This window comes from Onychomys torridus, chromosome 7 (assembly GCF_903995425.1).
Source record: "Onychomys torridus chromosome 7, mOncTor1.1, whole genome shotgun sequence".
Taxonomy (NCBI): Eukaryota; Metazoa; Chordata; class Mammalia; order Rodentia; family Cricetidae; genus Onychomys; species Onychomys torridus.
Window position 1 is genome coordinate 32,666,937 of NC_050449.1, and position 21,346 is coordinate 32,688,282.

General features: G+C 36.5%; 1 protein-coding gene across 1 annotated transcript; it reads right to left on the bottom strand.

The window, feature by feature from the left end:
* Window positions 1–6,756: 6,756 nt before the first annotated feature.
* Window positions 6,757–7,701, bottom strand: LOC118587500 (olfactory receptor 150-like). The gene has a single exon (XM_036193514.1). The coding sequence runs from the start codon at window positions 7,693–7,695 to the stop codon at window positions 6,757–6,759; it is 939 nt and encodes a 312-aa protein (XP_036049407.1). The 5' UTR covers window positions 7,696–7,701.
* Window positions 7,702–21,346: the final 13,645 nt, after the last annotated feature.

Below are 21,346 nucleotides of genomic sequence, written 5' to 3' on the forward strand. Positions count from 1 at the left end.
ATGAACACTTACATATTACATGTGTACGCATATGCACACACATATAAACACATACAAACCCAAACCCAAAATAATAATACATGAAAATTTTGAAATTTACAAATGCAACAAAATAATACTGGCATCACATGAACCACACAAAACAGTACACCACAGCCTGCTACTTTTGACCTTCCTGAATGCCTTTCCCAATAGGGTACATCTAGCAAGTATACCTCTTCATTCATGCCAAATCAGTTTTCTCAACACTATGGCATGTCTCTGTGCCATGAACAACAGAAACTACTATAATAATACATAGGCAAATACTACCATAGACTTTTTTTAGATGGAATATATAAAAATGAAACCATAGGCTATTCAACCATTACTGTTGAATACCAGACTCAATAAAGATACGTAACTTAAACTACATCTTTGGTGTTTATTATGATAGTAGAATGTAAAAAAGCACAAATATGGAAATAATTTAAGTGACTGAAACTGAACGATAGGTGAGGGAAATGTCCAAAACAACAACAAAACCAGTCAAACTTACTGACACCTCTGTTCTGTTCTAATTAAACTGACCATGTTTTGCCTTGGACAACCATCTCAAATTCTGGGCCAATTCTATACTTTACTAGAGAATTATAAGTAAAATTCTAGATGTTAAAATTATTAATTCATAATGTAGTGTCCTTAGATGACCCTAGTTATGTTTTACAATACCTCTACTAATAATTTATTGTATTTTCTAGTTTTATCTCTATAGAAGGATAACTATAATGCAATCCATAGAAACAGAGAGACTAGGTAACAAGGATAGCTCATGGTGGGACACCTGGAACTCCTTGGGAAGGAGAAAGAGAAGAGATTTCATGAAGGGCCTGAGGACCAATGGGGATGGGAATGTGAGCAATCAGTTTGTGGTGGGGTGCGTGATAGATGTGTAGAGTACTGAAAGAGACTACTGGGAAAGGGGGGGCATTCCAGGTCAGGTGAAAACCTGGAGCAAGGTAATCTTCCAGGAGTTTGCAAGGATTGCCCCAGCTAACACTCCTAGCAATGGCAGATATGTAGCCTAAACTAGCCATCTCTTGTGATGTTTGGTGCCTAGCCCAAATGTCACAAGAGAGGGCTTATCCAGCATCTGATGGGAACAGATGCAGACCAACAGGCAAACATCAGGCAGAGTTTGGAGAATCCTGCAGAAGTGGATAAGAAAGGATTGTAAGAGCCAGAGGCATCAAGGACATCATAACAGAACTCACAAAATCAACTAACCTGGGCTCATAGGTGCTCACAGAGACTAGTATGACAACCAGGCAACCTCATGGGACTGACCTAGGCACTCTGTAAATACATTACAGTTGTATAGCTTGTTCCTCTCATAGGACACTTAACAGTGGGAAAAAGGGATGTCTCTGAGTCTTTTACTAGCTTTTAGGACCCTACTTATCATACTGGGTTGCTTTGCCCAGCCTTAATACATGGAGAGGTGCTTAGTCTTACCACAACTTGATAGGCCATGTTTTGTTGATATTCATGGAAGATCTGTCCTTTTCTGTATAGAAATGGAGGAGGAGTGGATCAGGAGTGGGACCAGAAGGGGTGGCAGGGTGGGAGAAGGGATGGGAGGAAATAAGGGAGTGGAAACTGTGGCAGGGATGTAAAATAAATAGATAAATAATTTTTTAAAAAAAGAAGTAGAGTTTGTATATTCCAGTGGATGTGATGTCTCTCCCAAAGTCTATGTTAGAAACTTACTCTAATATAATAGTGTACAGATTGGGAGTACTCTAGGGAGAATAGATTATAAAGCCACCAATTTAATGTCCTAATACAAGTAAATTAATTGCCACCTGTGTGAATTCCTAAAATAAGGATGAGACCAGACATCTCTGCACTCTCCAGTGTTCACTAAGCTTCCTCCACAGCCTGATTCAGGAAGAAGGTGCATCCTAGATGAGGTCCACTGACCATGGACATTCCTCTACCTCCATTGATCCAAACAAGCTCTTGGTCATTGTCCTTTACCTAGAATATGAAACTCTGTTTCAGCTACATCAGTTACTTAAAAGAGACAAAGACAGACATCCTTCTGTAGTTTTGAGTATTTTCAGTAATAGTCAACTGACTGGCTTTTCTGTCTTTATTGCCTCCTTCAAGATACAGAAAATGCTGATACTACCACACAAGCTTGATTCTCTTCTACACAGTTATTTGTGGTGTGGTGTGCACAGTTCTTGTGGCTTTGATAGCAGCTGTAGTGCTCTGACTAATCCTGAAGTCTGATTCTGTCCCATTTCATAAAGGCAAATGCATCTTGTTTCCTGCTAATTGCATGTGTATTTTCGTGACCTTGGCATGGTAGGTAATTTCTAAAACCACCTCCTGTATCTTAACCTCTGACACCTCTTAGGGATAGAAGCTCATCAGCAAATTGCCAAAAAAATTTCATGGGATGAAGTTTCATTTGTTGATCACATTTTTAAAATGATATTTGTGTTTTAATTTTACATATAAGCCATGGTTTCCCCTGTCCTCCCCGCTCCTGCCCCTGCCTCCAACTCCCCCCCCCAGCCCCACCCCTCCATTCCCATCTCCTCCAGGGCCAAGACTCCCCTGGGGTTTCAGCTCAACCTGGTAGATTCAGAACAGGCAGGTCCAGTCCCCTCCTTCCAGGCTGAGCAAAGTGCAAAGTGTCCCTGTGTAAACCCAAGGTCCCAAAGAGCCAGCTTATGCACTAAGGACAGGTCTGGGTCCCACTGCCTGGGTGCCTCCCAAAGAGTTCAAGCTATTCAATTGTCTCACTTATCCAGAGGGCCTGATCCTGTTGGGGGCTCCACAGCTTTTGGTTCACAATTCATGTGTTCCCATTAGTTTGACTATTTGTCCTTGTGCTTTTCCTATTGTGGTCTCAACAAAACATGCTCTTACAGTCCCTCCTTTTTCTCAACAACTGGACTCCTGGAGCTCCACCTGGGGCCTGGCCGAGGATCTCTACATCCACTTCCATCAGTTATTGGATGAGATTTCTAGCACGACAGTTAGGGTGCTTGGCCATCTGATCACCAGACTAGGTCATATAAGACTTTCTCTCAACCATTGCCAGTAGTCTACAGAGAATGTATCATTGTGGATTTAAGGGGACCTCTCCAGAACTCTGCCTATTCCTGTTCTCATGTGGTCTTCATTTATCATGGTCTCTTATTCCTTGTTCTCCCTTTCTGTTCTTGATCTAGCTGGGATCTCCTGCTCCCCTAAGCTCTCTTTCCCTCAAACCTTGCCCTTCATAACTTCCACTGTCATCCAGGTTGTTCATGTAGATCTCATCCATTTCTCTGTCATTGGGTGATCCCTGTTTCTTTCCTAGGGTCCTGTTAGGTAGCCTCCCTGGAGTTGTGTAGCAGTCTAGTCATCTTTGTTTTACAGCTAGTATCCTCCTATGAGTGAGTACATACCATATTTGTCCTTCTGAGTCTGGGTTACCTCACTCAGGATGATTTTTTCTTCTAGATCCATCCATTTGCCTGCAAACCTCATGATGTCATTGTTTTTCTCTGCTGAGTAGTACTCCATTGTGTATATGTGCCATATTTTCTTTATCCATTCTTCAGTTGAAGGGCATCTAGGTTGTATCCAGGTTCTGGCTATTACAAACAATGCTGCTATGAACATAGCTGAGCAAATGCCCTTGTGGTATGCTTGAGCATTCCTTGGGTATATGCCCAAGAGTGCTATAGCTGGGTCTTGGGGGAGATGGATTCCCAGTTTTCTAAGGAAGCTCCATATTGATTTCCAAAGTGACTGTACAAGCTTGCATTCCTACCAGCAGTGGAGGAGAGTTCCCCTTGCTCGACAACCTCTCCAGCATAAGCTGTCTTCAGTGTTTTTTATCTTAGCCATTCTGACAGGTGTAAGGTAGTATCTCAGAGTCATTTTGATTTGCATTTCCCAGATAATTAGGGATGTTGAGCAATTCCTTAAATGTCTTTCAGCCATTTGAATTTCCTCTGTTGAGAATTCTTAGTTTAGTTCTTTAGCCCATTTCTTAATTGGTCTGTTAGACATTTTGATGTCTAATTTCTTGAATTCTTCATATATTCTGGATATCAGCCCTCTGTCAGATGTGGGGTTGGTAAAGACCTTTTCCCACTCTGTAGGCTGTCTACTTTGTCTTGTTGACTGTGTCCTTTGCTCTACAAAATCTTCTCAGTTTCAACAGGTCCCATTGATTGATTGTTTCTCTCAGTGTCTGTGCTACTGGTGTTGTATTTAGAAAGTGATCTCTTAACACTGTTATTAAAATAGATATGCTATGCAATGTTTGCCAGGCAAATACTGACATAATTACCCCATGCAAGTAAGATCATTCAGTATTTTTTTTTTTTATTGACTGACATTTCACCTTACACAGTGAACTCTATATTTATCCAGGTTGTATCAAAAATGATTTTCTTCAAAGAAGAAACCAAAATTGTACTCTTCCAAAACAATTTAGTAATGTCTCTTAACAATAATATGATTTCTGAAGCTTATGTATATTTTTGATTCATTATACTTTTATTAGGTTATTATAATGAAATAGTGTGATAGTTATGAATTAGCTCTTAGGAACTTTGCTAAATCTCTATGGTCACCTTATGCATACAGCATAGTTTCTTTGAGCATAAAACACAGAGAATCTCTCTCTCTCTCTCTCTCTCTCTCTCTCTCTCTCTCTCTATATATATATATATATATATATATATATATATATATATATATACATACATACCCAGGAAACATCTAAAATTAGTTCTATAATTATAAATATTGTTGTAGGACATTCCATCTCACATTGTGTAATAAAATCATTTCATCAATATATTGACATATATACTGGTAATTATTATGCAGATTTATAGAAAATAAATACAAATTCTTCCATTGTGAAAATGCTTCCAGAAGTTAGCTAATATGAGTATGAATTAGCACCAAAATTATTTTTTAGTGCCAAGCAGAAATGCCTTGTGGGAGTTCAGGGTAGAGAGATACATGATGCATAGTTCTTGATCGTCAGAATAGTAAAAACTAGAAGGAGATGGCAGGGAGACCATGTGATAAATACCATAATTGACAGGTTCACAGGAGTAGAGCTTCTAAGGTGCTAGCTAAGGACAGTCAAGGAAGGATTTCTTAGAGTCTGTTAGGATAAGTACAGACAATTCTGCACAATCTTCAAAGTTTAGAAGCAACGGAGCAATAGCTTTTCATGTTAAAAATATGTGAATCAACAAAAACCAGTGAAACATAAAGATAAGCATAAATGATTTATTAAAACAAATATCTAAACCAAGAGCAACAACATTAAAAACCTGGTGAATTGTGTTACTTTGAGGCTGTGTTATATGACAGAGGTTTATAAACAAAAACTATCCACAAAAAATTGAGCATTTACATGCAGATCGTTTACACATAATATCTTCGTATCTTTTTTTTTTTTTTTTTTACTGAGGCATGGTTTCTCTGTGTAGCTTTGCACCTTTCTCGGAACTCACTCAGTAGCCCTGACTTGCCTTGAACTTACAGAGATCCTCCTGGCTCTGCCTCCCAAGTGCTGGGATTAAAGGTGTGCACACAACCATTGCCTAGCTCTCCATATCTAATAACACAGATCAAGTATGCATTTCCTCTATGCTATAAGAAAGGAGAAAGACACACTTAGTGAAATTCATTTTTGTGTTAACATCAAAATAAGAGTATCATTAATCAAGCCTCAAAAAAGTATGGCTTGAAATAGGAGAAAGGTAATTCCCTGTCTTCTGAGTTATATTGTAGAATATTGGTGATCATTTTCAGCTACTGTGATTATGTTCTTATAATTTCTAGAGACTGGAGTTCATTATGGTCTGACACACTCTTAGGTGGAATGGTGCTAGGAGAAATGGAATTCTGGCACTCACAGTTTTAAACTTGGAATTTCTCTTCTACTTATGCTTTCTTCAATTATTAAAACTGTTGATGATATGTGGTATTTTGTAGTACTATATGGTAAGTGACCCACATGATATCTAACATAAACAAACAATTGCAATTGATGTACATACATAGACTTGTGTAGGATAATAGAAAACGTTAAGATGAAAAGAAGTCAAGGGTAATAGAAAATTAAGGGCCTTTTTCTTCTTCTTTTTTTTTTTTCTCAAAAGAAATGCTCTCTTGTTTCTAGTTTGGGTGTTCCAAGATGAGCTAGAAGAGACATGTCAAAGAGGTGTTTTGCCATGTAGTTAGAGGCAAGCTGAAGACAAAGCCAACAATGTTCAGTGCCTACTGCAGGATTAGGCTTAAATAACAGATGCAAAGTAGCAGGTTTAAAAGTTAATGCTGGGAAGAGGAATAACGACTCCAATGTTGTGCTTCTGATTAGTACAGTGAGCAGGTTACCATGTGCTGTTTGGAAATCTCTACACCTGTCTCCATAATGCAACATGTTTAAAAGCTTTGGAGCCCACAAGATTCCCAAAGTCAAAAAGTTTCTAAAGCAGTGAGTAACTGTCTTATTTTAGGAGAATCTATTCTAGATATAGACCAAAAAAGCCATGCTGCTGCTGAAGTCTTCAGGAGAAGATGGAAAGGTAGATGCCACCAGAAGATATTGAGACTTTCTGATGTGGATGATGCTATTTGACTCAGAACTAAAGTTTCTTGTTTGGAAATTAATTGGACAAGGGTTAGAAAATAAAATTTGTTTGTTGTAAGTGATATGTTTTTACTCTGGTAAATATTTCTTTACATATGGAACTTCTTCTTTTGAAATAACTTACTTAGAGCAAGTTTTACATCCTTGTTCCTCAGGCTGTAGATCATGGGATTCAGCATGGGCACAACAGTAGTATAAAACACAGAGGACACTTTCCCTTTGTCTTTGGAGCTGACTGACAAAGGTTGTAGGTACACGAATGCCAAAGAACCAAAGAAGACAGCAACGGCAGAGAAGTGAGAGCTGCAGGTGCTGAAAGCTTTGAATCTGCCCTCAGTGGATTTGATATGGAGGATGCTAACAATGATGAAGATGTAAGAACCCAAGATGATCAGGGTTGGAATAAAGATGTTGAAAGCACTGAGGCACAGGAGTACTACCTCATTGACAAAGGTGCTGGAGCAAGCAATCTCCATCAATGGGAAAAGATCACAGAAGTACTGGTTTATTATATTAGCCTTACAGAAAACCACTCTTAGCATGCAGAAAGTATGAACTGCTGCACCAATGATGCCCATGCCGTACACCCCACCTACCATCCAGGAACAGACTTGGTAAGACATAGTGACATTGTAGAGCAAGGGATTACAAATAGCAACATAGCGGTCATATGCCATGGCAGCCAACATGTGACACTCGGATATAACAAAAGCAAGGAAGAAATAGAGCTGAGTCATACATTCCTCATAGGAGATGACATTCTTCTTTCCCACAAGACTTACCAGCATTTTGGGGGTGATAACAGTGGAGTAACAGAGGTCAATGAAGGAAAGACTGCTGAGGAAGAAGTACATGGGGGTGTGCAGGTGGGAGCTGAGCAGGATCAGGATGATCATTCCCAGGTTCCCCAGCACTGTAAACAGGTAGATTCCAAGGAAGAGGAGAAACAGTGGCAGCTGTAGCTCTGATTGGTCTGTTAACCCAGAGAGGATGAACTCAGTCACCATGGAGATATTTCTTTCTTCCATTTCTCCTTGGATTTTCTATGTAGGAAGTGAGAAAAAGGTTATTGATCAAACACCTGCTAGATGTGTGACATTGAACTTGAGTTTTTCATTCTGATGTTTCCCATTTTTAACAGCTTTTCATTTATGTTACCATTTAAAGACTTTAACATGAGACATACAAATACGTATTTAATGTATCTGTGTGTATCTGTGTTTTATGACCCTCCCCAATTCCTTATGCCTACTTCATAAATACAGTTTTATTTAAAGTATCAACATCATCTAGGAATTCTCAAACAATTCTTTTAGAAAATTGTCACCATAAACTAATGAATGAAGCAATGTTAACATAATTATTCAGCATTGTAGTGTAGATTCTAGTTCGAACAATTAAACAAGACACTGAATATAAAGCTCCTCTAATTGTAAAGAATAAAATGAAAATGTTGATACTTCTTAATAATAATATTCTGTATAGAAAATTCTAATTAATATATAAAGAAATTTGAAGAAGCATTTAAATGGTCAGCAAATGTTAGGAGATCAATGACAAACTTAATAATGATTAAATTCTTTTGTTAGTCAATAAAAATAATTTGCATATATGGACATTATATAAAAATAATATAAGACATTGCTCTTAGAATTGCAAAGTTCTATGGAAAGGAATTAGGGGCATACAGTAACAGACAGGTTCCCATGCTCATGAGTCAATGAAAATGTTTGGGACAGTGGATATATTTTCCAATTCAATCATTAAACTCAATGCTATCCCTTTCTATTTCTCAATTTCCTAGTTTTTAAAATTTGTTTGCACAGGAATCATTATACTCCCATGAAAATTATGTGACCCAGCAAAATCAGAACCAATTTGAAATGGGAGGATGAAGACCTGGTGCTCTTCCCTCTTGAATATCACTACAAAATTGAAATGTTTTGCATAGTGTAGTACTGCTCTAAGTGTAGATGTGCCAGTTAATGGGATGAATTTGACATCCCAGAAAGAAGCTAACATTTATAAGTTTGGCAAATAAGGGCTTCAGGATAATTCAATATGGAAATTATTTTTTTATTATATGGAATGGGATATTTAGATATGTACTTGTTATTAATATGTAACTTTCATACCATTCAATCAAATTAATTCAAAATGTGCCATTGGAAGTAAATAAATATAACAGATAAAACTATGTTGATATTGAGGGGAAATGACAATGAAGTTTTACAAATTTGGGATTGCTAATATTTCTTAGACAAGTTGCTAAAATCAAAGGCTGTCATACAGAATTTGTAAAGTGAGCACTATATAAAGACTGAAAACATGGCATACAGGATGGAAAAAGCCTAAAGTAAGATATCTAAGGAACAAATTTTAGATAGTGTACATAAAAACTAATGCAGTTTAACAAATAAAGGTCAACTGATGCGATTAATAATAGATAGAAGAAGGAGAAGCCATTCTTCTATTGGAGATGCATATGTAGCCAGTAAGCATTGGAAACTATGTGCTTTATAATTCACTATTAAGGAAATTCAAATCACAGTTACAATAAAATAACTTTTCACAGTGTTCAGGATGGTTACAACAAATGCTGTAAGTATTATAAGGATGTAAAGAAATTGGAATCCTTATATGTTTGGATAGTGTTTTCAAATAGTAGAGACTGGAAAACACTTTAAAACACTTCAAAATACAAACTATGGAGTTACCATGTAGCCTGGACATTTTAATCTAGTGATATACCACAAGAACTGAAAACATTCATTCACACAAACATCTACACAGAATGGTTAAATGGAAGTGCTTGTGACATCACAAGGTTGAAAAAGCACTAACTGTTCATCCACTGATGAATGGAGACACAAGGTAGATCTTTTCCATAAAATGGAACACTGTTATTCAATACAGAGACTTAAAGTCCCTGAGTAGATCATAGACCATGTCTTCAAAGAGCACAAAACACTGTAAGTGAAAGGAACCAAGAGTGGAAAGCAACAGATTGCCAGGAGCCCTTGATATGACGTGTCAAGAACAGGTCATTCATACCAACAAAAGCAGTTTAATGTCTTTGAGATATTATAGGATGGGAAAGGAGGTACTAACATTGACTGCTCATAGTTACAGAGTTAAATTTAGGATGTAAATGAAAATGTTCTACTATAGAACATGATGAAGGTTGTGTAATTCAATGTATATATTAAAAACACTGAATTACATTGAAGAATTCATATTTTGTAATGTATTTCATAATATACTATACTATAATTTATGTGTTATAAAAGTTTAACCCAAATCAGAGTACTGAAATAGGAAAGATTCCAACACAGATGGCTGGATTACCACATGCCCGGAAGCCCTTCCCATCTACTGTCGACCTGGTGTGTACTGCATTATTTATATCAAATATTCATGTTTTCTCAGTATTGGAGAATTTCTTATCACACAGTCAACAGCAACTGTTGTCTTCACTTATTTGTTACTACAATCACAGGGTGTGTTTATTCCTCTAAATAAAGAAATACAAAATAAAGAAAAACCTTTCCTTCTATCAAGGAGCTGAGGATAGAAGGATGACACATAGTATAGAGCCTTTCTTCTGTGTCCTCTGTGTGAGAAAATTCAGAAAGCACAGTCAGCAATTAAGCACCAGGCCAGAGGAGGGTTCTGGACCTTAAACTTGCAAACCTCTATGAACTTGAGCCAAATCAACTTCTGCTCTCTATATACTAACCATTGTACAATGTAGCATTTTGCCATTCCAGCATAAAGCATATTAAGACACATACTAAAACTCATGCTTCTAAAGTTCTATTTTCACTGGCCTTCTGAATAGTTTTCTCCATTCCATGCCTATGGTAAGGTTGTTTCTGGAAACAAAAGTTCTTAGCATACAAGTTCCATTGTGTCTTACTATGTCATTGTAGACTTGACACTAGTCATGGGGTCTGGCTGATCCAAACTGACTAATTGCCTCCAAGTCTGCCATGTTCTAGTAAATTCTTCTGCTTCCTGATTCTCTAACAGCACCTTCATGGTTGCATGCCTTTGACCTTGGTGAAAAATCCTCCCATACAGCAGCTGTGTTAGCCTCCCTTTATCTCAGTGTTTTTCAACCTTCCTAATGCTACAACCCTTTAATACAGTTCCTCATGTTATGGTGACCCACAACCATAAAATGTTTTCATTGATACTTCATAATTATAATTTTGCTACTGTTATAAATCATAATGTAAATATTTTTGGAGTTCAAGATTTGGCAAAGGGGCTGTGACCCACAGGTTGAGAACTTCTGCTTTGCCTGGTAAATCTTAGAGATGAGTGTCCAGTTTTGCTTGTGCTTTAGTGCTCCGTAAGCAGAAATGACATAGATAAAATTTTAAACATTTATTATGGATAATTTGTTCAGATCGTGCATATTCAAACACTCATGACACCACAATAATCAAGGTAATGAATATATGTGACATTACATTAGAATGCTTAATTTGAGACCTACCCTCTTAAGTTTTGATTATACAAATGAATAGTTGTTAATGACAAGCACTGCCTTGCACAGAATGTATTGATAATTTACCTTTCCAACATAAGATTTTTACATTAATTGATTCTTCCTATCTCTCTGCCTTCTTTTATATATTAAGATTTTTTGTACCTTTTTTCTAATAATTTTACTGTAATACTTACAATATTTAAGTAGAATAAATGTGTGCTTTTTCTTTTTGTCTTAGTTCTATTTGTATATTGTATTTCAAGTTTGTCTATGTTGATTTCAATTGTAAAATTTCCATTGGAGAACAAAAAATATTTTGTTCTTTAAAAACAAGTTAGTAATGCTACATAATCATAGCCATGAAGTCACTAAACTATAATTAGACTTTAAAATTTTATTTTTAACAGATTAATAGAAAGTATTTAAATAGTTCTACATTTCCTTAGCAAAAATCTTTCCTAAATTTTATAATCATTCTACGTGCATTACACACTTATGTTTTGGGTATAAATATGGAGGAAAATATCTCACTGTTATGTTGACCCAGGGAGCATTTAGAATTTGTCCTGAAGTTAGAAGCTTATTTGAAAAAAAAATATATATCAAGAAGTCAGCTGACAATCATATGCAAAAGTATTTTAAAATTTATAGAAAATAATAACAAATACTTACAGGGTGATTCTGCTTTAAAAGGATAGTTTGGATGAGAATGTAAACTTACAATAAAAACCATTGAAAAGTAGTAAACAGAGTTGATGTTTCTGGTATGGGGTACAGAATGAAGCATAACACAGAGTTCCTGTTCCTCAGACTGCTACAGTCTAGAAGAGGAGAGGAAATGAAACTGCCAGGTTGCCTGATATTCATAGTCAAGTGTTAAAGTTATGGTTTTCATATTCAAATTACATACTTCTATAAAAATCACCAAAACACACAAAGAATTTAAATGTTTGATTGTTACAAACAGGGTGTGTATATTAGGTAAGAGATAGGAATATAAGATACAGATTTCCTTGGTACCTTGTGCTGATTTGGTGGTGCATTTGGGATAGAGCATTATATGTTAAACCTATCCAGGCAAACTGAATATTTATATTAAATTTAGTTACACCTAGTATCTACCAGACCAGTAGCACAGAAGGGGATTGCATTTATTATGTTGCCTCAGAGGACATAGTACAGCCAATTAGATAAACTTTATGTTAACATCAAACCAATTTACCCATTAAAAGTTAAACATATCTTTTCCTGCTTTCTGCTATGTCTTCCCAAAATATGAGTGACTATGTTGAGCTACTTTCATATAGTGTGTGGAGACTGGATCTCAGAAAATATGTCTCATTCCATTGTGGAATGGTTCTAGAAGAAACTGAAATCTGGTGCTCACCTTTTCTTTATTTGGAAACTCCTGTCCCAGTTCTGTGTGAGATTTAGAGCCACGGACCTTGACATGAAACAGTTTTATAGTAGCTGATGATAGTTCAAAATAAAGCCTCCCACTTTCTTCTATTCAGCAAATTAGGATGCAGTTTTCAAGTTCTAAGTAATTCATATATTATGAATTAAGTTACATGATTCATGTCCTAACTTCACAAACTGCTTATTTGAATGGAGTTAAGGTAGTTTTAATAAATTCTTGGTGTCATAGATACATATAATTCTAGCATATATATATATATTCTCTCAAGATTTCTTATCATTAGTGTGAGCTGGGTAGAGTTAAGGGGAAGTGAGCAATTAAAATTTCCTATTCTATTCCTCATGTGACACTCTCCCTGGTGTGTAATTCTCTCTGTTTTGAAGCAGTAATGATCTTTAGGTTAAGACTGGAAGCTAAGCTCTGGTGGGTGGACATGTTTGCATGAAGCATATATGACACTGTCTTTCAAACTAAAAATTATTTCTAAATTATGTGAAGACAGGTCAATATTTTTCTGCTAAATTAATGCTTGGGTAAATAATGATTTTTAATTATTATTAAATGTTGTGCCTTTCGTGTCTATTTATTGTTTTCAAGGTTTTCTAAAGGAGGTCAGTGAAAGGTCAGGAGAAAACATGATGATGATGTAAGTATATCTGGAAATAAATGGAAATTCAAGGAAAAACATAATATGAACTTTTGTAATTATTTAGGCTACATGATAAATTGCTACTGGAGTTGCTTTCCATAATGGTACAGGATGAAATTTCTGCATACACTATAATAAGAGACTATGAATGCACCAACGAAATAATGCACAGTGAAAGATGGTAACTAGTTTTCTTGAATTGCAGAGTTAAGGACAAGCGATGTGGTTCTATGAAGTAAACTATGAGGTAGTAAAATAAGACTAGAAAATGCCTGTATTGATGGTGTTTAGCTCACTATGAACATGCATAAATTATTGACATATGATTGAAAATGTGTTTTTGTAGAAGGTGAACACATACACATACTTTCTACTTTAACTGCTCAGAGAAGTAGAACCAATGGACCAAAGAAACAGTGAGGAAACTGCCTTCATTCTTCAGTAAAAATAACCAGAGCAGCCTGAAGAAATGGATAATAGTAAGTCTGGCCAAAACTGTTTAACATGTCAGGAAGACCTGGCACACGCCTCTAATCCCAGCACTTGGGGGAGAGTGGTGGACAGATCTCTGTGAGTTTGAGGCCAGCCTGGTCTACAGAGTGAGTTCCAGCACAGTCTGGGCTTTTACATAGAGAAACACTGTCTTGAAAACAGAAAAGATAAGAAAAACAAACAAAAAACAAACAACAACAACAACAAAAAAAACTACCTGACATGTGTGAATCATGTTTTTTGTGATAGAAAATGAAATTCTGAAACAAAATGTTTGAGTAAATAAAAGGGAAATAAATTTAATAGAGGTGGATTTCCAATGGTCAAGCTGCAACAAGTATATTTACAGAATAAATACATTAGCAGTAGGAAATAATAACAAGTGTAGCAATTAACACTCATGAATCTGGGGGTTGACAACACATAAAGACCTCAGATCATTTATTTAAATGTGTTTCATCAAATAACAAAGCAAGCAGGGCAGTGGTGGTGCACACCTTTAATGCCAGCACTCAGGATGCAGAGGCAGATGGATCTCTGATTTCAAGGCCAGCCTGGTCTACAGAGTGAGTTCTAGGACAGCCATGGCTACACAGAGAAACTCTGTCTCAAATTAATTAAATGGAGAAATTGCCATAATGAACCTATCCATACTCTACATAGGTTATTCTATTGCTTTTGTTATTTTCTTTTGGTTTCTCTGCTTTCTCATTTGTTTTAAGAAAAATCCTTATCAATAGTACACTGTATTCTTAACCACAGGTATCATGTCATACAACAGACACCTAGACTACATTTATTTATATTCTCAGTTGTAACTATATATTCATGGAAGTACTCCATACTCTCCACTCCCTTGGCTTGGAACCACTGTTTTGTTTTTAACCAGAAGATTTCATATTTTAGACATCTCATGTGAGTGGTAACATAAAATGGACTTTCACTTTACATTAGAAGCTGACTTATTTAATTGAGCATAAGGCCTATCATGTCTATTAGTATTTATACATCTCATTGCAAGTGGTAAGAAGTGCTATCAATGACCCATGAGGAATTTCTTAGAAGACTAAGGAGGGAAGGTCATATTTTTAACACTTTGAAAACTGAAGAAACAACATTGAGAAACAATGAAAACATATATCTTACAGAAGTTATTTTCACACTAATTTAGAAAGTAAAATACATTGAATGTTTTATGCAAAATTAATTGGCATGATTTTCAGATAAGAGTTGCAATAAAATTTTAAAATAAATTTACTTTGGCTTATTTTAAATTCTTAGATGTGAGACTTTAACTTACATTAAGATGACCATTTTTTTCAAATTTCTTAAATCTAACCTTAAATTTTAAAGAATAAAGCCATGATATAATAAATCATGATATGCATTGCTCATTAATAATGGCCATAGCTTAAAATTAGACATGTGATCCAATACAAGGCTCAGTTTTAAATCATCCATTAATGCTGAGAAGAAGCACTATTACTACAGTCTGTGTGATGATGAAGAGGTGGGCCTGACTAGAACCAGGTATGGTGGGACATGCATTGGTCCCTGAAATGCTGGAAAGGTGGTAGAGTCAAGAAGACTCTGGAGTGAAGACAGGGAGTAGAAATGAACTCAGAGCCATTGTGATTTCAGGGAATGCTCCATCCCACATGATAGGCACCTTTCTAGTGGGTTTACTAGTTATTAATATATTATGCATACTGTTTATGCTTGGCACATTTTATTTAATCATAATAAATACTATTATTGTCTATGAATAAAACGCTAAATTCAAAAATTAAATCCTATACAATATACAAGATACCTCCTGATACAATACACCCTCTCTTGTTTTTTAATCATTCAAAAATATTTCCTGTTTTTTTCTTAAATGGCATTTGATACTTCATACATTTATCATGTAACATAAACAACATATATATATATGTGTGTGTGTGTGTGTGTGTGTGTGTGTGTGTGTGTGTGTGTGTGTGAATAGATACACAAATATGAAATTTTGAGGGATGATAAAAGGAATAATATGATGAGCCAAAGTCATTAGACTGTAGAACTTAGTAATCTTCTTTGTGGTAATTTGGGAAGTAGCTGCTAGGTATTTGGGAGTTGTTGGCAGAACAGAAATGTCCATCTACAATATATCTAACTGTAAAACAAGAAATAATCATGTTTCTACTATATCTCATAATCTTGTATATAGAAATTCCAACTAATCGATTGAAAAATGATTAGAACTAGTTTTAAATGTCAATAAGATCAATATGAAAAGTCAATAATCATGAAATGCATTTTAAAATTATGAAAAGTAATTAAATATTCATGAATAATTTGAAAGTATTATAATAAGACTTCACATTGAGAATTATCAAGCATTACTGAAAGAGAGTAGAGAATCACATAAATGGAAATATCTCATGTTTATGAGTCCAAAGATTAAACATTATAAAACTTGTAATACTTCCTAAATCGAGCTTCAAATTCAGACCAATCCCTATGAAAATTCAAATTCTGTTTTTCCAGTTATTGACCTCTAGAGCATGAATTCCCCACAAATATGTGTGGGGCCCAGAGTAATCAGAAGAAGCTTGTATGACAGTAATGAACTTTAAAGTTTCTCATTTCTCTACTTGAAACTTAACCAATGTTACACTGATCTAGATCGAGCAGTATTGGCATTAATGCAGGTATACAGATTAGTGGAGCATAATCAGACTCCTAAAAATTACCTTGCTTCTGTGTAGAATTAGATTGGTATAAACTTTTTTTTTTTTTTAAATCACCCATCCGCCCCGGAATTCCCATCTGGACCAGAGGTGAGTGCCTGGGGTTATAGTCAGACAGGCAACTGCCCCTGGGGCCCACCCCTGGGCACCAGCCATCCCGGGAGGACCTGCCCAACTTGGCCCCAGTTTCCGGCCAATCAGCAGGCCCTGCAGGAAGGCTCCCCTTTTCCAAGACTGTAGGCAGACCCTGCAGTCTCCACACCATACCCCCACACTCATTTGCCTGAGAGACCCCAGCCACTTCCTGAGAATCAGAGACCAGTCCCCAGCTCCCATCCACCTTGGAACTCCCATCTGGACCAGAGAGCCCCTTTGGTGGACACTACAACCTCAACGCATTGCCCCCACACCCATCTGATGGAGACCCCAGCCTCTTCCAGAGACTTAGAGACCAGCATCCAGCATTCCATCCTGCCCCGGAACTCCCATCTGGACAAGAGGAGCTCCCATCTGGACAAGATAAGGAGACCCCAGGGAATTCCTGAGACTCAGAGTCCAGCCCCCCAGCTCCTATCCAGCTAGCACTCTCGTGTGGACCAGAGCTCCCATCTGGACCAGAGCTTCCATCTGGACCAGAGAGAGGCTCCCTAAATCTGTCAGCTCTGTCTGGACCAAGTACACCAATAAGACCAAGAACAAATCCCCAATGAGATGGGCAGACGTCAAGGCAGAAGTACATAGAACAAAATAAAGAGCAATACAGCGTCACCAGAACCTAGCCTTTCTCCAACAGCTAGACCTGAACATCACAGAATGGAAGAAGCAGAAGAAAACAACCTTATAAGTAACATCACAAAGAGGCTAGAGCCTTATATAGAAGAAATCAAAAATAAAGTGGAGAAACAGACAAACAAAAAATGGGAAGAACAGTATAAAAAACTAGAGGAAAGGACAATTAAAGCAGAAAAAAAAAAAAAAAAACGAATAAGTCCCTGAAAGAAAATCAGGATAAAACAAAGGAAACAGTCCAAAACCTGAAGAGGGAAGTAGAAAAAATGAAGAAGACACTAGCAGAAGGAATGCTGGAAATAGAAAATCTGAGTAAATGAACAGGATTTTCAGATGCAAGTATAACCAACAAAATGCAAGAGATGGAAGAGAGGATCTCTGGTGTTGAAGATACGTTAGAAGAAGTTGATTCATCAGTTAAAGAAAACACTAAAACCAACAAAGTCATGACCCAAAATGTCCAAGAAATTTGGGACACCATGAAAAGACCAAACCTATGAATAATAGGGATAGAGGAAGGAGAAGAATACCACCTCAAAGGCACAGAAAATATATTTAACAAGATCATAGAAGAAAACTCTCCCACATTAAAGAACGAAATGCCTATGAAAATACAAGAAGCCTAGAGAACACCAAACAGACTAGACCCCCCCCAAAAAAAATCCCCTTGCCACATAATAATTAAACAACTAAACGTACAGAATAAAGAAAGAATATTAAGGGCAGCAAAGGAAAAAGGCCAAGTGACTTATAAAGGAAAACCCATCAGATAACACCCGATTTCTCAATGGAGACTTTGAAAGCCAGAAGGACCTGGACAGATATAATGCAGACACTAAGAGACCATGAATGCCAGCCTAGACTAATATATCCAGCAAAACTCTCAATCATCATAGATGGAGTGAACAAGACCTTCCAAGACAAAAAGCAGATTTAAACAGTACTCATCCACAAACCCAGCCCTACAGAAAGCACTAGAAGGAAAATTACAACCTATGGAATTCAGATGCACCCATGAAAACATAGGCAATAGATAACACCACAGCAGTAAACCCCAAAGAAGAGAAGTACACACACACTACCACCAAAAAATAAAAATAATAACAGGAACGAACAATCACTAGTCATTAATATCCCTTAATATCAATGGACTTAATTCACCTATAAAAAGACACAGACTATCTTATAATTACCACAGGCTAACTGATTGCGCCAATGAGCCACTGAATCATCCTGAGTGAGGTAACCCAGACTCAGAAGGACAAACATGGTATGTACTCACTCATAGGAGGATACTAGATGTAAAACAAAGATGACTAGACTGCTACACAACTCCAGGGAGGCTACCTAGAAAACGGGACCCTAGGAAAGACACAGGGATCGCCCAATGACAGAGAAATGGATGAGATCTACAAATGAAAATACAAAATGCAAAATGCTCTAAAAATACAAAAAGTTGGTTGCTTTTTCAGAGATCAAGTCCTTGTATAATTTTGTTTCCTATTTTGTTTCTTTATAAAATTAATCTTTAAAAGTAAAATTTTACTTTGTAAATATCAAAGAGAGAAATGTTTGAAAAGAAGAAATTTACTTGAGTTAGCACTAAAATTAGTCTTTATTCATGTATTTGTATTTTTTGAAAAACACTCACCCAAGTCACAAATTTTTAACCATTTCCTAGTCTTATCATTTTAAAACAAAATGGTCTTTTTAAAAATTGGTTTTTTTTTTTTACTTTTGAGATTACAGTACACTACATATCATATCTATTCCTACGTCCCTCCCCTCTTTCCATAATTAGATTTTTAAGACTATAATAAAAAGTAGGTATCCTGTAAAAAGGTAGCAAAGGAAGTGTCCTGGTAAAACACTGAATTTAATTAATTGACCACTTCCATAAGCAAGTTGCTACTGCTACTCAGAACCAGTATTGATTGCAATGGCCATGAGGACATACACTCTGCAGGAAGGCTGATGAAGTCAGAACAGGCATTTCAGTGTGTTCGGTACTATATTTTTAATTTTCTCAACCTTAGTCTTTTATGGTTATCCGAATTCCCATGCTACACTGCAGACAGAGCAGAAATACACACTCTGACTTCAAATCCTGTTTTTATTCAGTGAGTTCACAGCATAAACATGTGCTGTGGTCCTGCCTATTAACTTAGCAAACACTTTCAGGTTTAGGGAGCTTCTTACTGTTTGAGCTGCTGGACTCTGAAGGAGGAATTTATTGACTATGGCATGAGGAAGTATATATTGATTCATTCACTCATTTACATATTTAAACAGATTTAAAATGACTTCTATCTATGTACAACATAGACAAAAATTTATACTTTTTCATCATTTTAAAGTATTTACATGCCTAACAACTTCTAATTATATCTTGTTTATCACCAATGTAGACACACTAAGACAAAGATATACACATTATTTTTTATAACATGACATATATAGTTACATTCTACAAAAGATAGATAAATTCTTAAAGGGTAAAATAAATGAGGAAAAGTCCACAAGACAGGTAACTAAAGAATACCAGAAGGGGAAGAAATAGTTTTCTTCAGAGGAGAGCACACAAATTAGTTATCCACTATTGAATGATCAGCCCTGAAAATACACTTATAAAGTAATATTGTACATACTAACCAGGTTATATTTAGGAATATATTTGTATAGACATATATTTGTGCTTGTAACAACTATCAAAGAAAAAGGAAACTATGAAATTGAGAAAGGGCAAAGATATAGTTGATAGGCAAGATAAACTGGCCTGTAAACCATGATCTTTCGGCATTAGTCTCCTGAGTGCTGGAATTAGGAAAATCTGATAACCGGCTTGACAGAATTTTTAATATGTTTTGCTCAACATACTGAACACTGACAGAATGTGGATCTTCACATGTAAACCATATGCAACATTAATATAATAACATAAGGTTCTGACTTGCACAATAGGCTTTGTGGACAATAAATATATAAATGTAACACATAGGATGACTTTTTTTCAGATATATTCCTTCTACAATTTAGATGTTGCAAGTATGTTTTAAAATGAGTCTCACTTGTGTAACTAATACCAGTGTAACACCCATCTCTGGTTTTTAATATTTATAGATAGTTCCAACATGAAGCTGCTGTGTACATGTTTCAAACACACTCTCCTCAGGCCAGTAATCTCTAGGGTATTGGTAAACCAGTTTTAGGCATTGTATTTTCAGTCTTTCAAATTAGGATATTACCAAATAATAATGAATTAATATGAACTGAGCCTTTTCATAGATTCAGCATTACATGTACTCAGAGAAGATATTCACTATTTCCCATAGGCAGGACATTATTTGATCACTTCCCCATTATTTTTCTAAATCACTACACCATTCCAAAGGAAGATACTCTACAGTGACAATTCCTATTTTTCAAAGCAATACCTGAGGCATGGAGATGTTAAATAACCTCTCCAAACTATCCTAGTAAAGAAGTGTATGGGAGAGGAATAAAATACAGACCTCTTAAGATTTTAGTCGTTATTCTGCTCAACAGCAGGTGGAGAAATTGCTGACCCAGTCATTAATGTGTTGTGTTTAAGGAGAGTAAAAGGATATTAAAGTAGGAATTTATGGAAAGTGTAAAATTTTAAAAAAATCCACAACATATTACAGTGATTTTGAGAGCTGGGAAAATTAGTGTGCTGGAAGAGTACTTGCCTAGCGTGTATGAAGTGCTTAGATTCACTTCCAGAGGAACATGATTAAAAATATATGATTTGGAGACCAGCCCCCAGCTCCCATTGGCCCAGAACTCCCATCTGGACCAGAGGTGAGTGCCTGGGGCTATAGTCAGAGAGGCAACTGCCCCTGGGTCCCAACCCTGGGCACCATCCTGGGATGACCTGCCCAACTTGGCCCCAGTATCCGGCCAATTGGCGGGCCCTGTGGGAAGGCTCCCCTTTTCTAGGACTGCAGGCAGACCCTGCAGTCTCCACACCCTGCCCCCATACCCATTTGCCCAAGACCACAGCCACTTCCTGAGACTCAGAGACCAGCCCACAGCTGCTATCCGCCCTGGAACTCCCATGTGGACCAGAGCTCCCATCCTC

Coding starts and splice junctions, on each gene's coding strand:
- LOC118587500 (XM_036193514.1), bottom strand. CDS start 7,695: ATGGAAGAAAGAAATATCTCCATGGTGACTGAGTTCATCCTCTCTGGG.